The 17,563-nt window shown below is 35.1% G+C and overlaps 1 protein-coding gene across 13 annotated transcripts in view; it reads right to left on the bottom strand.

Moving 5' to 3' along the window:
• robo2 (roundabout, axon guidance receptor, homolog 2 (Drosophila)) overlaps positions 1–17,563 on the bottom strand; it is a 415,989-nt gene that overhangs the window by 13,156 nt on the left and 385,270 nt on the right. For 9 of the 13 annotated variants that reach the window (XM_058745019.1, XM_058745027.1, XM_058745021.1 and 6 more), the window contains 3 exons: positions 9,681–9,808; positions 7,774–8,049; positions 6,404–6,529 (listed from right to left, as the gene is read on the bottom strand). In XM_058745019.1, coding sequence (XP_058601002.1) covers positions 6,404–6,529; positions 7,774–8,049; positions 9,681–9,808 — 530 coding nt within the window. The remainder of the gene's footprint in view (positions 1–6,403; positions 6,530–7,773; positions 8,050–9,680; positions 9,809–17,563) is intronic. The other 4 variants (XM_058745024.1, XM_058745025.1, XM_058745031.1 and 1 more) reach the window with 1 other exon arrangement.

Here is a 17,563-nt window from a genome sequence, read left to right as displayed (position 1 = left end):
AAAAGGCTGTTGAACTTGAATATGTTGCATCCACAATCTCCCTGGACAAAAGATTTGGCAAATCACACACTTGCCCAAGAACTAGTACGAAGGATAGTAATTAATCACCCTTCTGTCACAATCTAATTAACAAAACCATCTAAATGTAACGGCCATCAATGCCAGATGAAGACATTTGGGACGAGGAAGTGATGTATATGCGTGTCCTCCACGGACTTCATGCAGAGGCGGCAGGATTCATTACTGTAAATTATTAATGCCGCCGCTGGCAAACTCGACATGACCAGTGCATTGCCGCATGTTGCCAGATCCTCCCGCATTTCAAGCCAGGCATAAAATAGCTGAGGCTGATGGAGTCAGACACATGGCCAAATGTAAACGGGGGGGAAAACCTTCACTGGCAGCACTTGTGCTGTATGGGATCCTATCTGTCATCATCTGCCTCTGTCTGCCAATGGCCTCTAATCGTCCCTGCTGCCTCAAAATGTTCCGATTCAGGCAACCCTGTGGCTTCAAACATCATGTTATTTAATTTGATGCCAGGACTTTGACAGGGCTATACATTAAGTCCAAAAAACTCTTTATAAAAGCCATGTTGAATCACATTCAAGGGCTATGAATAGACTATCTTCCCTGGATCTTAAAGGAATATTCCACCCAAAAATGAAAACTATCATGTTGTTCCAAAACCATATGACTTTCTTTCTTCTGTGAAAACCAAATAAAGAAATTTGAAGAATTGGGCTGTTCGGTGAGCTGAATTAAAGGCCGAGGCTGTCACACTTTAAAAAAGATGCAAATGCAATGTAAAAGTGGTCCCTATGATTAGTACTTTATGATTTTATAATAATTTAGTGATAATAAACAACTAGTCCTTCTTGGTGCATTTAGAAAGTTTATGAGACGCGTTCTTTTGAATCTTTTCGAACAACAGTTCACAGAAACCAGTTCAGACCAGCATTTGTGAACTGGTTTGACCAAATGATTAATAATTGATCCACTTCATAAAACCATGGACTGATTTGGCTTTTGAGTTCAGTCAGTGTTGTTACTATTAATTAAAATTAAGAATATTATAACTGATTGTATACATTGAAGCTGATAGAAATAAAATATAAATATTAGATGAAAAAAATAAAAACAAAAATCGTTATTTCATTTCGGCTTGTCATCGTTCAAAAAAAAAAAAAAAACCTATCCAGATAAATCGCGCCATCCGGATAGAGTGAATTTGATTGTGGTTGGATGAGAAGTAGAAACATATCATTCCGACACCTTATTGGTTTGTACGCGATCCATCGCACCTGCACATGACACAAATCACGTCACACTCCAGCAAGGACATAGCCAGTGTTGGGGTCGTTACTCAAAAAAGATTATTTCTTAAAAGTTATTATTTCTCCACTACTGGCTCATTTATCAAACGGGTGCTTTCTCTTCGTCCTCCGCAAATTAAGCTACAGTAGTTCGGTAGAGAGACGTTTGAATAAATGAGCGTTTGCGATTGACAATGTTGTGATAAGTAGGCTATACTAACTTTGTAACTCGTTACCCCCAACACTGGACACAGCAGACGTATGTAGCCAAGTACGAAGATGTCCGTGGCAGAGACTCAAGAAGAGAACTCGAGCGAAATGTAACTGATGTAGATTACCCTGTTGTTGTACATACAGCATTGAGTCCAAAGTGTTTGTTGCATCTTCTAGTTAAATGTGACATTGTTGCCATTAGCTATAGAATTGAGCATAGTACAAACCAGGAAGGTATCAGGATTGAGTTTATTAATCACTTGGATTAATCATTAATTTTGACAGCACTAATGTTTATTGTATATAGACAGGGGTGCACATAAGTGGTCCGCATGCGCGACCAAAATTAAAAATGCGCTGTGTAAATAAGTTTTGACAGCGCATTTGCGTACCGACATGGTTGACCATTTTAGGTCGACAAACTGTACTGTATAAGATTTCTATCCAAACTGAAAGCGTAATCTAGGCTACCTGCTGCCGTTTTCAAAGCAAAACTGTCTGTGACATTTCATACACTGACTCAATTCCATCAGCAGCGCTAAACCCGGAAGCGCATAATACTTACTTGCCGGCAACCCGCCAAAATAAAAGCTCGCTGATTTTACGTTTGCAAATGATGAAAATTAAAATTTAAATAATGATAATAATAAAAATATTAACATTTTATTTTTAAGTTTACTATGAAATAATTGCATTTGTATTATCACACTTGATTATTTAGTTGTTTTTTTTTTTAGTTAATTTATATATATAAAAACAACAAAAAAATAAATAAATGAAGTGCAATAATATTATTATCACTATTATTAATACATTTTTTTATAGTTATAGTTTATGGGTCACACTACATGCCATGGCCTGTTTGAGGACCAAACTAAATCTCCAGGTTCTCATATGAGAACCAGGCTGAAAAACTTATGTGCACCCCTGATATTATATAGACAACCATACAAGGGTAATTGTTACTAAGCCTGCCCTGGGTACAGCAATTTTTTTGTCCGTTGCCCTCACAGATTCCTGCAGCTAAGCTTGGGTGTACATTTACATTCCAATAAAGGTTAATGATGACATTCCTCTGAAGTTTGACTTTTTGCACCATTACAATACTTATAGGCAACTAGTCATCATATCTTCTGCTCCATGAAACACGTTAATGCTCAGTAGTACACATATATGGTTCTTTAATGTATTTGCATTGTACTAAAATGCGTTAATTTTTAATGGGCATATATGCGGCTGAAACAGGTAGCCTAGTGCAACCCACATTTTTCAACATTAACATTTTAATATAACATTATAGTCATGGCCTTTAGAAAAATGTTTTTTTGAGGAGGTGGGGTAGTGCACAATAGGCCCCTGTGGCGCGGCCTAAGCTTTTGTCCTTAATGGCATTTTTTTCCTTACATTACTTTTACTTTTATACTTTAAGTAGTTTTGAAACCAGCACTTTTACACTTTTACTTGAGTAAAAAGCTTGAGTTGATACTTCAACTTCTACAGAAGTCTTTTTAAACCCTAATATCTATACTTCTACCTGAGTAATGAATGAATACTTTTGACACCAGTGGTCAAAATGAAGAACGAGAGTGAGTGTTTTCAAAATATTCATTTTTGGGTGCACTGTTCCTTTAAGAAAAAGAAAAAGGAAAAACAACTGTGAAAGAGCGAGCGCAAGAGGATGAGTACTGTAGCTATGCACAGTTTAAGGCAGATTTGTCATACGGTGGCTGACGTTTATGATACTCTCGGCAGTCGGCCTATTACAGAGCGTTCTCATCGCCGGAACTTCTCGCTGACGGTGCGCTATTGTCCCGACGGCCGAGGGAGAGCGGGAGGCATTAGGAGTCTTGCAGAGGGATGGAAGTGTCAAACGAAGATGAATAAAGCATGCTAGTAATAAAAAAATAACAACAGGCTAGAGGCAGAAGTGGCTGGAGTGGGGGGAAGTAATTGGGTTTCCTAATCGTTCCTCTGGGTGACGCACGGCATCAGCCAATAAATGGAGAGATGGCGTGATCACTCAATCACTCCCTCACTCTCTCTCTTTCCTCCTTTCTTTCTCCCTCTGTTTGTCGAGTAGAGGGCATCAATAATGTAAACGAGTCTCTGCTGAGGAGTCGGGGCAGCTCCTGAAATTACCAATGTAAGAAATGTGAGGAAAACAGACAGGAAGGGCGCTGTGGGAGAGCAGTGCCTCGACTGACAAACATGAGGTCGCTTTCTGAATTAGGCCAAACTAGGCTGGCGAAGAGGCAAAGGAACGTTTCATAACTTATAAAGTTTCACACCTTTAACACATCAGTGAGAGCTTGCTCAACTCAGACCGGTTCTATCTTGTTCAATGAATTATGATCTAATTCTATGTTATGGTGGTAAAAGGTAGTAATAACAGTATTTGAAAATAATTTGCTTTTAATGGGGCAGTACAAAGACTTTATGGGCTTTCTATTACAGAAAATGCATGTGTTTCTGATTAGGAAAAGAGAGTTTTTCTAAGGAAGGCTGTGAATTTTGGCTATAAACACATGCGCAACAGCAAACATACCCTCTGGAAGTGGGTGAAACATGTTTAAACACATCTAAATTAATTAAAAACCTGATAAGATGCTAAAAGTGACATGATTTCTGATATAAAGTGAGACCCTGACTTGTCAAAAAATAGTACCAAGCACCGAAACAGATTAAAAAGTTCTGTGTTGAAAAGATACACCAATTCCCTGATAAATATTTCAGAATTAAGCCAAAATGATGCCCAGCAAACAAACGAAGTACACGTTTGCTTGGAAACAATTTTACTTTGGAAATGTAAACTTAACCCTTATTTATTCTCTCCACTTTTATGTATATATATATATATATATATATGTGACCCTGGAGCACAAAACCAGTCTTAAGTAGCACGGGTATATTTGTAGCAATAGCCAAAAATACATTGTATGGGTCAAAATTATAGATTTTTCTTTTATGCCAAAAATCATTCGTATATTAAGTAAAGATCATGTTCAAAGCATGATATTTACTTTGTAAATTTCTTACCATAACTATATAACAACTTTTGATTAGTAATATACATTGCTCATGCATGCACCCTCAGTTTCCAGATTTTCAAATAGTTGTATCTCGGACAAATATTGTCCTATCCCAACAAACCATACATCAATGCAAAGCTTATTTGATGTATAGATCTCAATTTTAAAAAATTGACCCTTTTGACTGGTTTTGTGGTCCAGAGTCACATATATTCAATTAAATCATAATAATATTTCACAATATTACTCTTTTTGCTGTATTTTAACATTTTAATGGTAGTGTATATATCCAAAAGCGTCATCTGTATAATTTGTCTGAATGCTAAATGATAAAATACAACAACAGTTTTCATGTTAATCAGGTCACTACATATAAAGCACACATGCAATGTCACATAATATCGTTACAGCCCTTAAAATGTTGTACAAAGGTTAAACGAGATCAGAATGTTTCAATTTGGTCAACTGATCTCTATCTTCTAAACAATCCTTGCTTGAAGAGGTTGAGATGTTTGACCTAAATCTACCCTTGGAGTCCTAATTGTAGCCCATGAAACACTTGAGCCAGATGCTTGGAGAGCTTCCCATCTAATGTCTGAGGCTGCGTTGGATTACTGCACAGTTAAAGCACTGGCATGAAACTTGATTAGAGAGGAGAAAGAGAGCCACATGGACAGCGAGACGAGAGGATGGGGGCCGTCTCTGTGTCCTATAAATGACATTGTAATTTTCAGTACATGAATTTTATTGTAGCTTGTAACCATTAAAGGGAGGAATCGGCTCAAAAAGCCGCTCGAGTGCATGTGTGCATTTCCGAGTGGTTTCTTTTACGTTGCAAAAGTAACCTATGACAAAACAAACCTCTGCTAAAATCAAAAACACAGTGACATTGTTAACACGAGGTTAATGACAATGTCAAAAGATGCTTTGCTGGAATTACAGCATGTGCAACAGGTCAAACGGAGCCAGAAAATAAAGTCACACTTGTACTGCTCATGGTCAAAATTGAATGCATTGGAAATTAATGGGAAGCAAATTTCATCTAATGGAAGCGTTTGGTATTGGTATGGCCAAACAAAATGAAAACTCAACTTTTGAGACATCAACCTCAGATTTGAAACATAACTTGTTAAGATTTATGGCTTTGATTTACAAACATGTTTTGGAAAATATAAATTTAATAAAAAATTGAAAAATACTTCAGGAATAATCTGCCAAGTGTCTTCAGAGAGCATTTAAGATTTATGACAGTTTAATTAGGAAATTTTATTTTCAGGTCTATGCTTAAAAAGTGGTAAACAGGTAGTAAATGTATCATAACTTTTAAACATAAATATAATTTAGTACCATAAAAGTCCCCTAAAAATACAAAATATTAAATAAAAAACATTACTGAACATTCACTTAATTTAAATAAATATATAAATAAATAAAATCAGTAATTTTGGACCGCCACTCGAACAGCACCAGAGGTTAAAAAAAAAATGAATTTATGAAATCAAAACATCATTATAGAAAGGTCATTGCTCTGAATCACATAATACCTATCATATTTTACACCAGAAACCTACTGGTAAACTTTTTTTTCCTTCTTTTTTTTCTCTTTTTTTTTTCTGTTGAAAAACAGGACTTTTCTGTCCAGGCCATCGCACAATGACTGTAGACCCAGTTGACATGACAGCTATGAGGAACAATAAACCCATTATTAAACAAACCCATACTATCGACAGTATAGAGCAGGAGTCATGGCGTGTGCACCACGGTTAGTGGAGGTGAAAGGGGAGAGGGGTAGACTGAAGGAAAGATGCGGGTGGGCTGCTGACCCTGGACTGGTGAAATACCAACCTGACAGACTGTTGCTCCGATCTGAGCTGTTGTGGGAGCTGGTGGTGCTGAAATCCTGTGATTGGTTGTGCGGCATTCTATTAGACAATCCGTCAGCCAATCGGTAGTCAGGAATGAAAAGGAGTGCTAGTGGAGGCGAAGGGCAAAAAAGTGGCATCAGGTGGAGGGCAAGATGGCACAAGCGCATGCAAGGACGTGCAGTTAGAGCAACAAGCAAAGCACCGATCTTACACACAACTCCTTTTTAAAAATCCTATTCTTTTCCTATTTTAACAATGCTTAGACTCGATACCTGAACATTTAAAAATAAATAAAAATAAAATTAAATGATTAAAATTATTATTTTAAAATAAATACAATTCAAATTAAAGTTTTTAAATGTATTATTTATTATATATGTATTATAAATAATCATAATGCATATAATAATATATAAATTATAACTATATAAATATATTACTACTAGTATAAAATTATTTATAATATTAAAAATAAAATTCTCTAAAAATAAATGTATAATATAATATATTATAATATAATCTGCATTAATTTCTTTTTGTATTTTTTTCTGCATTAATTTCTTTCTGTATATTTATTTATTTCGGTCAGGATGCTGCCTATTTAGGTAGCAGACAGTATGGCAGCTCACTAGGCTCTGGAACAGAGCCCTAATTGCTTTAAAATCTCTCAATTTGTCTAGTTTCTTTGGAAAGTGTCTCATTCAGAGGTTAACAACATACATTAGTGCTAATTTTCCTGGAATTAATTCTATTTGTTGGCAAGTTAACCAGTTCATGGAAACATTTATACTTGTGATTTACAGTAATTTCATAGTTAGAGGTTTATTCAAGTCCAAATGAAAGCGGAAATGGTTTTTAATTGCGTTAAGGAACATCTACAATTTATCATTCTGCTCAACTGCAGAGAATAAGTTCATTAATATGGATAGTAGTACTTTTTTGATCAAAAAAGTGGAGTGCATTTGTCTAAAAGCTTTTCAAAATAGAATAAATCTTGGCTAATGACGTTACATTATTTTAGCCCAAAGACAATTTAAATAATAAATGCGGTTGGTCGGAAACACATTTAAGGGTCATGGATTTTGTTATGGTCCAATGATACACAGTCTTATTGTTCCTGAATGTCAGAAAAATGCAACATTAATACAACGATGGTCAAATTAACACTGATACAAACCTCAGGCAATATCCAGAAATAGAGCAACTGGCTTTGTTTCAAAAGATTTTGGACGCAAATAAAACGCACAAACAAGGTCTCTCTCTCTCTCACACACACACACACAGACACACACACACACACACACACACACACAGACACACACAGACCCGCGGCCCTTCAGCCCGACTCACTGTTGTTGCAGGAGTTCTTGTCTGGCAGTGAGTAGCCCAGGTTGGCCATTTCCTGCTTGGCCTGTAGGGAGGTCTTCCACTGGGCCTCGGGCAGATCGACGGCCAGCTCGTGAATGCTGTTGGAATGGAGGATCTGGGTGGTGGCGTAGGGCGTGGCCTGGGAGGCGGGACTTGGACTGCCGAATCCACCTTTGGTGGTGAAGTCGATGCTGCTGTAAATGGCTCCGTCTGAAAGCATGGTGCCCGTCTTGTCGGCCTGGGCGCTGGGCATCACGTCTGAGTGGAACGGGAAGATGGAATGAAAGGAAGACGAACAAGATGGGGAGGTTAATGTGGTGTTAGAGAAGAAGTTTTGGGAGAAGTGATATCAATTTTTCAAGAACAAAATATTTCAATGCATTTCAATTCAGTGCTCTTTAACAACAAGTCTGATATATTTTTTATTTTATTTTAAATAGTACATATTATTTTTGAAGACATTTTTGAATACCCCAAAATCCAGACACATATTCACACACAGAAATAATACTAAAATAATTCTGGAATTATGATATTTTAGTCTCTAAGGCTATTGGAAATGATAATAATAATAATAATAATAATAATAATAATAATATAAACAACTACAAGAATACTTAATAATAATAATAATAATAATAATATAAATTATAAATATATACAACTACAATAATACTTAATAATATATCTAATAATAACAACAAAATAATTTTAATATATACTAAATCACTAATAATAATAATATAAACTATTAATATATACAACTACAAGAATATTTAATAATAATAATAATAATAATAATAATAGAAATTATAAATATATACAACTACAATAATACTTAATGATATATCTAATAATAATAACAAAAAAATCATTTTAATATACTAAATCACTAATAATAATAATAATAATGCTCAGACAATTATGGAATTCTGACATTGTGGTATCTGAGGTAGTGTGAAATAAAACAACAATAATATTATTAATATAAATTCAAAAATTATACAACTATAAGAATACTTAATGTATAATAATAATAATAATAATAACAATTACAAATTGTTTTTAATACACTAAATTATTATTATTATTATTATTATTATACTTAGATAATCACACACACACACACACACACACACACACACACACACACACACACACACACAGATTATTAGTATTTTAGACATGTTTTAATTAATATATTATTTATTACATACTATATTATAAATTACAGAAAGATATAGTTTAATCACACTGAAAGTTTGTGGGTGTGCAATATTTTTGGTGTGAACAGGCCTTTAGTTTCTTTTCATTATTTCCCTTTGACTCGCTGTTACTATATTCTCTTTGCATTTTTGTCTTTGCACTTGTGAAGGAGGTAATAATGCTGTAACTCTATATGTGTGTGTATATACGTGTGTACTGAAGAGAAAATGATATACAGCAGCTGCATCTGCACCACTCAAGCTGCGGCTGTCCTTCACGACTCACTGCTCCACCACCATCTTCTCCTCACTCCCCCACCACCCCTCTCCTCCGCTATCGGCCCTTCCTCTGTCTGACAGTGGGTCAGAACCACAGCCATTAGTTTCAGCGTGACAGCAGGATGCGGGTGGCGATATAAGTCTGTCCCAGCGTATGATGAATAAATGTGTGCATCCAAAAACGGCCGATGCAATATGCATACAGGTGTTCATCTTACGGACAACACCAAGACACCCTGAATGAATCATCGCCCAGGAATATAAAAGGGGAAGAGGACATTTTCTTTCAGCTGATGGCGAAAGCTTGCTTTTAACACTTTGAATTCTTGACTACAAATGATTTCACCAGTTTAATATGTCCTAAATTCCTAGCCAATGCAGCAATGTGTCTGAGAGTCGATTTACCTCCACGGCCGAAGTTGTTGAGGTCGTTGGGTCCTCCAGAACCGCTGTTAACAGGCAGACTGGTGGCCGGCCAGGAGTCGGCGAGCCAGGGGTATCCCGAATCACTGGCATTCAGCAGACCAGGACGACTGTGGGAACACAAACCATGCATGTGACACTTCATTCTCTAGATTCTGACTTTCCACAGTTTGAGCAACCAATTTCCATAACATGCCAACTCATTTGTGATTATTGGATATGAATTTGACTGAAATAGGCAGAGTAATTTAATAATTGCTCACTTATAAATTAAGCCTTGTGAGTGTATGAAAGTTTCATTCATAAGCTCTATACAGCAGTGCATGGAATTTAGATATGAATAATCAGCACAGAAATGCAAAAATGATAAAAATTAATTGAAATTAAAATATTACAACGTTAGTAATTTGCATGACATTTCCAGGCAGTATTTTCTTTCTTTCTTTCTTTTGATTTTATTATTATTATTATGGACTGAAGGTAAAATCTAATTTTATTTAAAGAAAACTATCTGGGAAAAATAATAATAATTATTATACAATTACAAGATTACATTTATACGACTAAATACAAAATTTAATAATAATAATAATAAATTGTTAATATTCTCATATAACTAGTACTATTACTACTACTATTAGTAGTAGTATTATTATTATATTTGCTAATAATGCTCAGATAAGTATGGGATTATGAAATGTTGGTGTCTGAGTCATTGTGAAATTATATAATATATTATATATATATTAATGGGTTTATAAATTATTACATACATTTATATATGTAATGTAATTTACACAACAACAACAATATTATTATTATTATTAATATTAATACTACTATTATTAATAATAATAATAATACACAACTTAAAGTATCTCTTAAATGACCAATATATGTGTAGCAGTGTACAAATGTGATTTTATAAATATTTGTGTAAAAACATACATTTGTGTAGGTTCAGTAAGGTATAGCAAAATAATAGAAATAGACCAAGAATACATTGGAACTAAAGTTTAAAATACAGCAGAACAAAGTTTTGTGAGTCTGTTCTTCATCTGTCTGTCTCAATCTAATATTTTCCAGCAGGATTGGAAAAGAATAATGAATTAAACACATGACAGAAATCTGCAGGGAGTCCAAATAAAGACATAACACAAACAAATTATGTGTATGACATTCTCATGGCATCTCCTTTCAACAGAAAATGCTTATTTTTGTAGGATTTTCCTAATGATTACATTTTCCAATGTAGCATCAATTTTTATCTGATAAAACACTGGTAGTGTAGCAGGGCCCACTCAATATCTGAGAGATTTTTTTGGAAATTCTGGAAACCTGGAAATTCTCAGAAAGCTTTAGGATTTTAAACAAAGACAGAATTTTCACTGCCGTGTAAGACACACAAAGCGAACACCCTTCCGTATATGCCAACACACACCCTCAATTAACAGATCACCCTCACTATAATACACCATCTTCAGCTCAGCGAACTTCTGTGTTTTACAACACACTCCTCCACATCTGACAACCGCGCGTGTGTGTACGAGCTCACACATAGGAGGTTTGATTTAACAGGTGTTGTGTATCTTCCCAAGGGTGTGTGTGTGGCGTAAAGGCATCATTAAGACTTTAAGCTGTCATGGGTGAGTGCTGTGGGCCATTACCACCACTTTACTGTGCAATCACCTCGCTGATGCTTGTTGCCATGGGCAACAGATGCCGAGGAGAGCTTGTGTTTTTATCCCCATCCCTTCATTTGTGCTACTAAAGCCACACTCCCACTATAAAAATGGCTGTTTTTTTTCTCTTCAGAATGAGCGTAGATGGAAATAAAGAGCCATTGGTTGAGAAAGGCTGGGAATGTAACAATAGAGGAATGGAGAACGAGCGGAGAGGTGGATGAATGAAGCGCTCAAGGACTCCTTCATTTTTTGGCCCACATCTCTGTATTTCGCCTTTCATCATTGTTAAAGGAGCAATTTGTGGTCATGGTCATGGAGACAGAGCAATGTCAGTGCAAACGGGAGATTTTGAAAGAACACAAAGACATGAGCGCAAACCAAAAGACATTTTGAAAAGCGAGTCAGTACACTCAGCAGCCATCTTGGTAATGAATTTATGCACTCATATGTTGTTCCAAATAACAATAATAATAATAATAATAGATATTGCTATTATAAATAAATAAATAAATACTTTTCTAAAGATTGAAATTATAATTCAGTCACTAAATTAATTCAGTCACTAAATAAATCGTTTTTTATATTATAAATATACACATAATTAACTATTAATTATTAATTAGATATGAATTATTAATTAAATATTAATTAATTAAATAGTTTTAGTTGTTTAGTTGTTAATTGTAAATCAGTAATAATAATAAACACAAATAATAAACAAATCAACAAACAAACAAATAAATAATGTTCATAATCCATTATGGCGAGTAAGCAAGCAAATAAATAAATAATTAAATATTAATCAAATATTTCATTAGTTTTAGTTGTTTAGTTAGTTCATTGTTTAATTGTTAATTGTAATTCAGTCATTAAATAACAACAACAACAACAATAATAATAATAATAATGATAATTATTATTATACAAATAAATAAACTAATCAACAAACAAACAAACAACGTCCATGATCCATCATGGAAAGTCAGTAAACAAACAAACAAGGTTTAGCTAATACACCTTCTTACAGTGCTATTCTGTTTAACCAGGAATATATTTATTAAAAGAAAAAAACTTGGAGTTTGTATAAACAAACAAACAAACAAATAATAAACACAGGTATGCACTTAAAAGTCTATGGGGCGGGTGTACATGCATATTAAACCTATAATATAACTTTGTAACGTATACTTCACTTTAAACACAGCTTAAAAAAGGCTTAATTTCTGACAGCTGCCATTTTGAGAGTTGTGATATCTCCTATTCATCTGACCTTGTTTGCCTGGTGTACAGTCTCTGACACAAACACGCTCATCCAAAGACTCAAGCGCAGGTGTGCATCAACACACCCTAGTCGTCTTTGTCTCTTTTCTTTCTCTATTTCACCGTGACTTTCTCTCTCGTCTGCTCTCACTCCTGCTCTCTATGGAAGTACATTTGCCCTGAGGTGGCTCGTCTCCCCCAGGCTGGGGAACAGTGTGTGGTTTTCTGAAGCCAGGGGCAATATACCGGTAATGGCAGTGTAGCAGCCCATCGCTCGCTAAGCCACAGGTTTTAATAAGAACCAGCGGAGCCCGAATGGAGGGTCTCGGGCTGAGGAGGCGGGGGTCCTGACAGACTAAGCACCCCCTGATGTGGCAGCTGAATGCCAAAACAGGCCCTCAGGGGGGACGAGTCATTCAAATTGATGGCTCCTCCTCAGACACGTTTACTTCTTATAGGGTAATACGTCGAGGACTGCTCAAACCTTCCCCCTCCGCCTCTGCTTTTCTTCTGTCTGAAAAACAATCCTGTGCTCTCCTCACCTCCAACCGAAATGCTCTTTCCTACCTGTTCACAATCAGGTCCTCTCTCTACCTTCGCTGTTTTGGTTTTGTTTGGCCCTCAGGTGATCTTTATGAGATACTTTTCTTTCTCTCAATCTGTTTTTCAAGTGTTTTTCTCCTTCCATATTTAAAAACAATAACAATTTATTTTAAAGAAATGTTACTGTCTTTGAAATAAATGTGCATGTCATTTCAAAGGATTTTTTTTTTTTGTTCACGTTTTATCAAAATGTATTATGGAAGCCTGTTTCTGCCCCAAAGTAAGAAGTAACTGCTTTTATTTTAACTGATTTTATTTCTCATAATTGTGACTATGACGGCATTTTAATTTATTTTTAATAAAAATAATATAATAAAAATTTTATTTATTATTTTAAAGGGGAAAAAAATCCTTGTTATGTTACTTTAGCGGAAAAATGATTTATTTCATATTTCATAAAATATTTTATGACTGCATTTTCTTCTTTACTTTTCATTTATATTTTAATAAAAAAAAAAAAAATTGTTATTTTAAAGGGAAAATCGTTTTCATTCATGTTTCATTAAATACATTTCTGTTGCTCCAGAATAAGACAAATTAAGTATTTGTAATTTCATTTCTCATAACTGTGACTTTCTGTATGACCACATTTTCTTTTTTTTCTATATATATTTTACATTCATTATGTTAAATGAATAATGTAATTTTTCCTTATGTTATTTTAAAGGAAAAATGATTTCAGAGAAAAAATCAGCTCCAGAGTAATAAAAATGAAGTAATTATGACTTTATGTCTCTTAACTGTGCCTTTAAGTATGTCTTCTTTTTTCTTATTAACTTATTTTAACTTTTTTTTGTATAAAGAAAATAAAACAACCTTTCTTCTGACTTTCCTTCGTATGTGACATTTTATGTGGGCAGGGAATATTAGCCAATAATATCATAGTCTTACATTTCACAATCAAATTAAAATATGCTAAATACTGTAACAGCTAGCCCAAGTAAAATACATATTTTTTCCTACTAGTTAACATATACAAATGCCCATGTAGTTACTGTACCTTACACTACCCAGTACTTTCTTGTGTAAGTACACTGTAAGTACAGGTACTTTCAAATAAAATGTAACCCAAAATTGGTATAACCCCCGCACAGTAAAGTGTTACCGTCTAGGCTAAATGTGTACGGAATGCAATTTCCTTCAAACTGAAGAGTTGGTAAATTGAGCTGGCCAGAGAAAAATGGAGGTTTCACGAGTTTGACTTTGATTTCTCTGGTAAACATCCACACACACATGCACAGAGTTGCAGCCAGTCCCCACAGGGATCATTTGTAAGTGTGGGTGATGATGATGTTGACTGTGGTAACGGCGGCTCTGTCCTTGCATTCATCTTCTCCCGTGCGAGATGATTAGATTGAGAAATATCGTTTTAGCGGGCATATTTCTGCTCTGCAAATCACCGGGAGCGGGGCCAGGGGCCTCATCCCAGCCCTGACACCCAGCCCTGAATCCCTCTCCTCAGACAGCCAGTGCGCACTGTGGCCTTGAGACCAAAGAGATTTGATTTGGCTCCATTTTTCCCTGCCACGCTCCTAGACACGCGTGCAGCTGTGAAATACAACCTCGCAGCGCGTCTGTGAGCATCGTCGTAAACAAGCCGAGTGAGCAATATTAATCCCAATCCTACTTCATAAATCAGCCAGGCTTTACAGGCCCACACGCCCTCCAATACAGCCGCAGAAAGAGCGAGCGCCAGAGAGACCCAACTAAAAGCCTGCACATTAAATTACGCTTAAGGCATGCTGAAACACGCATTTGCTTTTCAGATTTACATTGGCTGGAGGATGCTGCCGCTTACTTTGAGCACAGTGAAAATCCAATATACACACAAATATGTTCATATAAACATATAGATCTGAAAGAAAGAAAAAAAAGGAAGGAAATAAAGTGCCTTGAAAAAAAGGACAGAAGGAAAAATGGTAATGGTACACACAACTTCTTGACTTTATGTGTGTGTGTATACACATATATATACAGTATATATATATACACACACACACACACACACACACACACAGTATCTCACAGGAGTACACTCCTCACATTTTTGTAAATATTTTATTATATCTTCTCATGTGACAACACTGAAATGACACTTTGCTACAATGTAAAGTAGTGAGTGTACAGCTTGTATAACAGTGTAAATTTGCTGTCCCCTCAAAATAACTCAATACACAGCCATTAATGTCTATACCGCAGGTCACAAAAGTGAGTACACCCCTAAGTGAAAATGTCCAAATTGGGCCCAATTAGCCATTTTTTCTCCCCTGTGTCATCTGACTCGTTAGTGTTACAAGGTCTCAGGTGTGAATGGGGAGCAGGTGTGTTAAATTTGGTGTTATCGCTCTCACTCTCTCATACTGGTCACTGGAAGTTCAACATGGCACCTCATGGCAAAGAACTCTCTGAGGATCTGAAAAAAAGAATTGCTGCTCTACATAAAGATGGCGTTGGCTATAAGAAGATTGCCAAGACCCTGAAACTGAGCTGCAGCACGGTGGCCAAGACCATACAGCGGTTTAACAGGACAGGTTCCACTCCAAACAGACCGCGCCATGGTCGACCAAAGAAGTTCCGTGCTGTCGTCATGGAGGAGTGGAAGAGGACTCCAGTGGCGACCTGTGAAGCTCTGGTGAACTCCATGCCCATGAGGGTTAAGGCAGTGCTGGAAAATAACGGTGGCCACACAAAAGACTGACACTTTGGGCCCAATTTGGACATTTTCACTTAGGAGTGTACTCACTTTTGTGGCCAGCGGTTTAGACATTAATGGCTGTGTGTTGAGTTATTTTGAGGGGACAGCAAATTTACACTGCTATACAAGCTGTACACTCACTACTTTACATTGTAGCAAAGTGTCATTTCTTCAGTGTTGTCACATGAAAAGATATAATAAAATATTTACAAAAATGTGAGGGTGTACTCACTTCTGTGAGATACTGTGTATATATATATATATATATATATATATATACACACACGCACGCACACACACACACACACACACACACAGAATTTGAATATCTTACTGTTGACATAAAAACAGTACATAATAATAATGCATAATAAAACAGTACAGAAATAATACATAATAATAAATGAATATAATTATATAAAGTTAATGTATCATAATATTAATATACAGTAATAGAAATATGATATAAATAATAATATAAATATTTCTTAATTTAATATAAATATAATATAAATATTTCTTTGTATATACACATACAGTATATATATATATATATATACACACTGTATATATTCTCATTTATATTTTTTATAGGTAATTTAGTAATATATTACTTCATTTAATATAAACAATAAGCTGTTCAAATTATTACAAATATATACAGGATGGAAGGAAGAGACCAAGAAAGGAAAGAAAAGAGGAAAATGAATGAAAAGAGAAATGGCAGAAGAAAATGAAGGAATTTGGAAGTAAAGAAAGAAAGAAAGAAAGAAAGAAAGAAAGAAAGAAAGAAAGAAAAACAAGTAAGGAGGTACGTAAAGAAAAGAAAGTAAAAAATAAATTAAGAAAAACAGTGTAAGAAAATGAAAGCGTGTAAGAAAACAACAATCTGCTATTATCAGTTTCCATCAGTTCAAGGCCTAACCAATATGCCGCCTATTCATCTTCCATGAATCATTTATTCTGTGATCGATTAAGCGTAATTGTTCAGTACGAGCAATTTGGCAGCAGCCAATGAGGAGCTGCAGAAACAGAAGCGGCTTCATTTGCTATCGTCTAATTAATGCAATAAACAAAGACTGTAACAAATGAACACATTCTCCCATCATCTCTCCAGGAACTTTAGTCAAGGGGATTCACTGCAGAAGACAGATCAAGTGTTCTGATGCATGTAGAGCACCTTCACAGCATAAACCCACCTAAACGTGCATAAGATTTCAATAAAACTTCCTATGAAACATACTGTATATAATGCATTATATCACAGTCCTGGATGTTGACTGGTCAATACATAATATAAAATATACAATACAGTAACAGTTAAGTTGTGGAACACCTGTTTACTGTCACTGCATTGCATTCTGTTATTATTTACATATAATATATCAATATGAATTTGTTCAATAAAATAATGTGTAAACAACTATTTGTGACATTATTATTTTTAACATAAAAATTAGTAAATATTTACAAAATATATTTATAAAACATTAACATTACAGATATAATTATTATGATTATTAAGTGTTTATTATGTGTTAAAATTATTATTAGTAGTAGTAGTAGTAGCATTAGTAGTTTAAATGGGTTAAAATATCATTAGTAAAAAAGTAATTTACTTT

Source organism: Onychostoma macrolepis, chromosome 15 (assembly GCF_012432095.1).
Source record: "Onychostoma macrolepis isolate SWU-2019 chromosome 15, ASM1243209v1, whole genome shotgun sequence".
NCBI lineage: Eukaryota > Metazoa > Chordata > Actinopteri > Cypriniformes > Cyprinidae > Onychostoma > Onychostoma macrolepis.
This window is presented reverse-complemented; position numbering and strand designations above follow the sequence as displayed.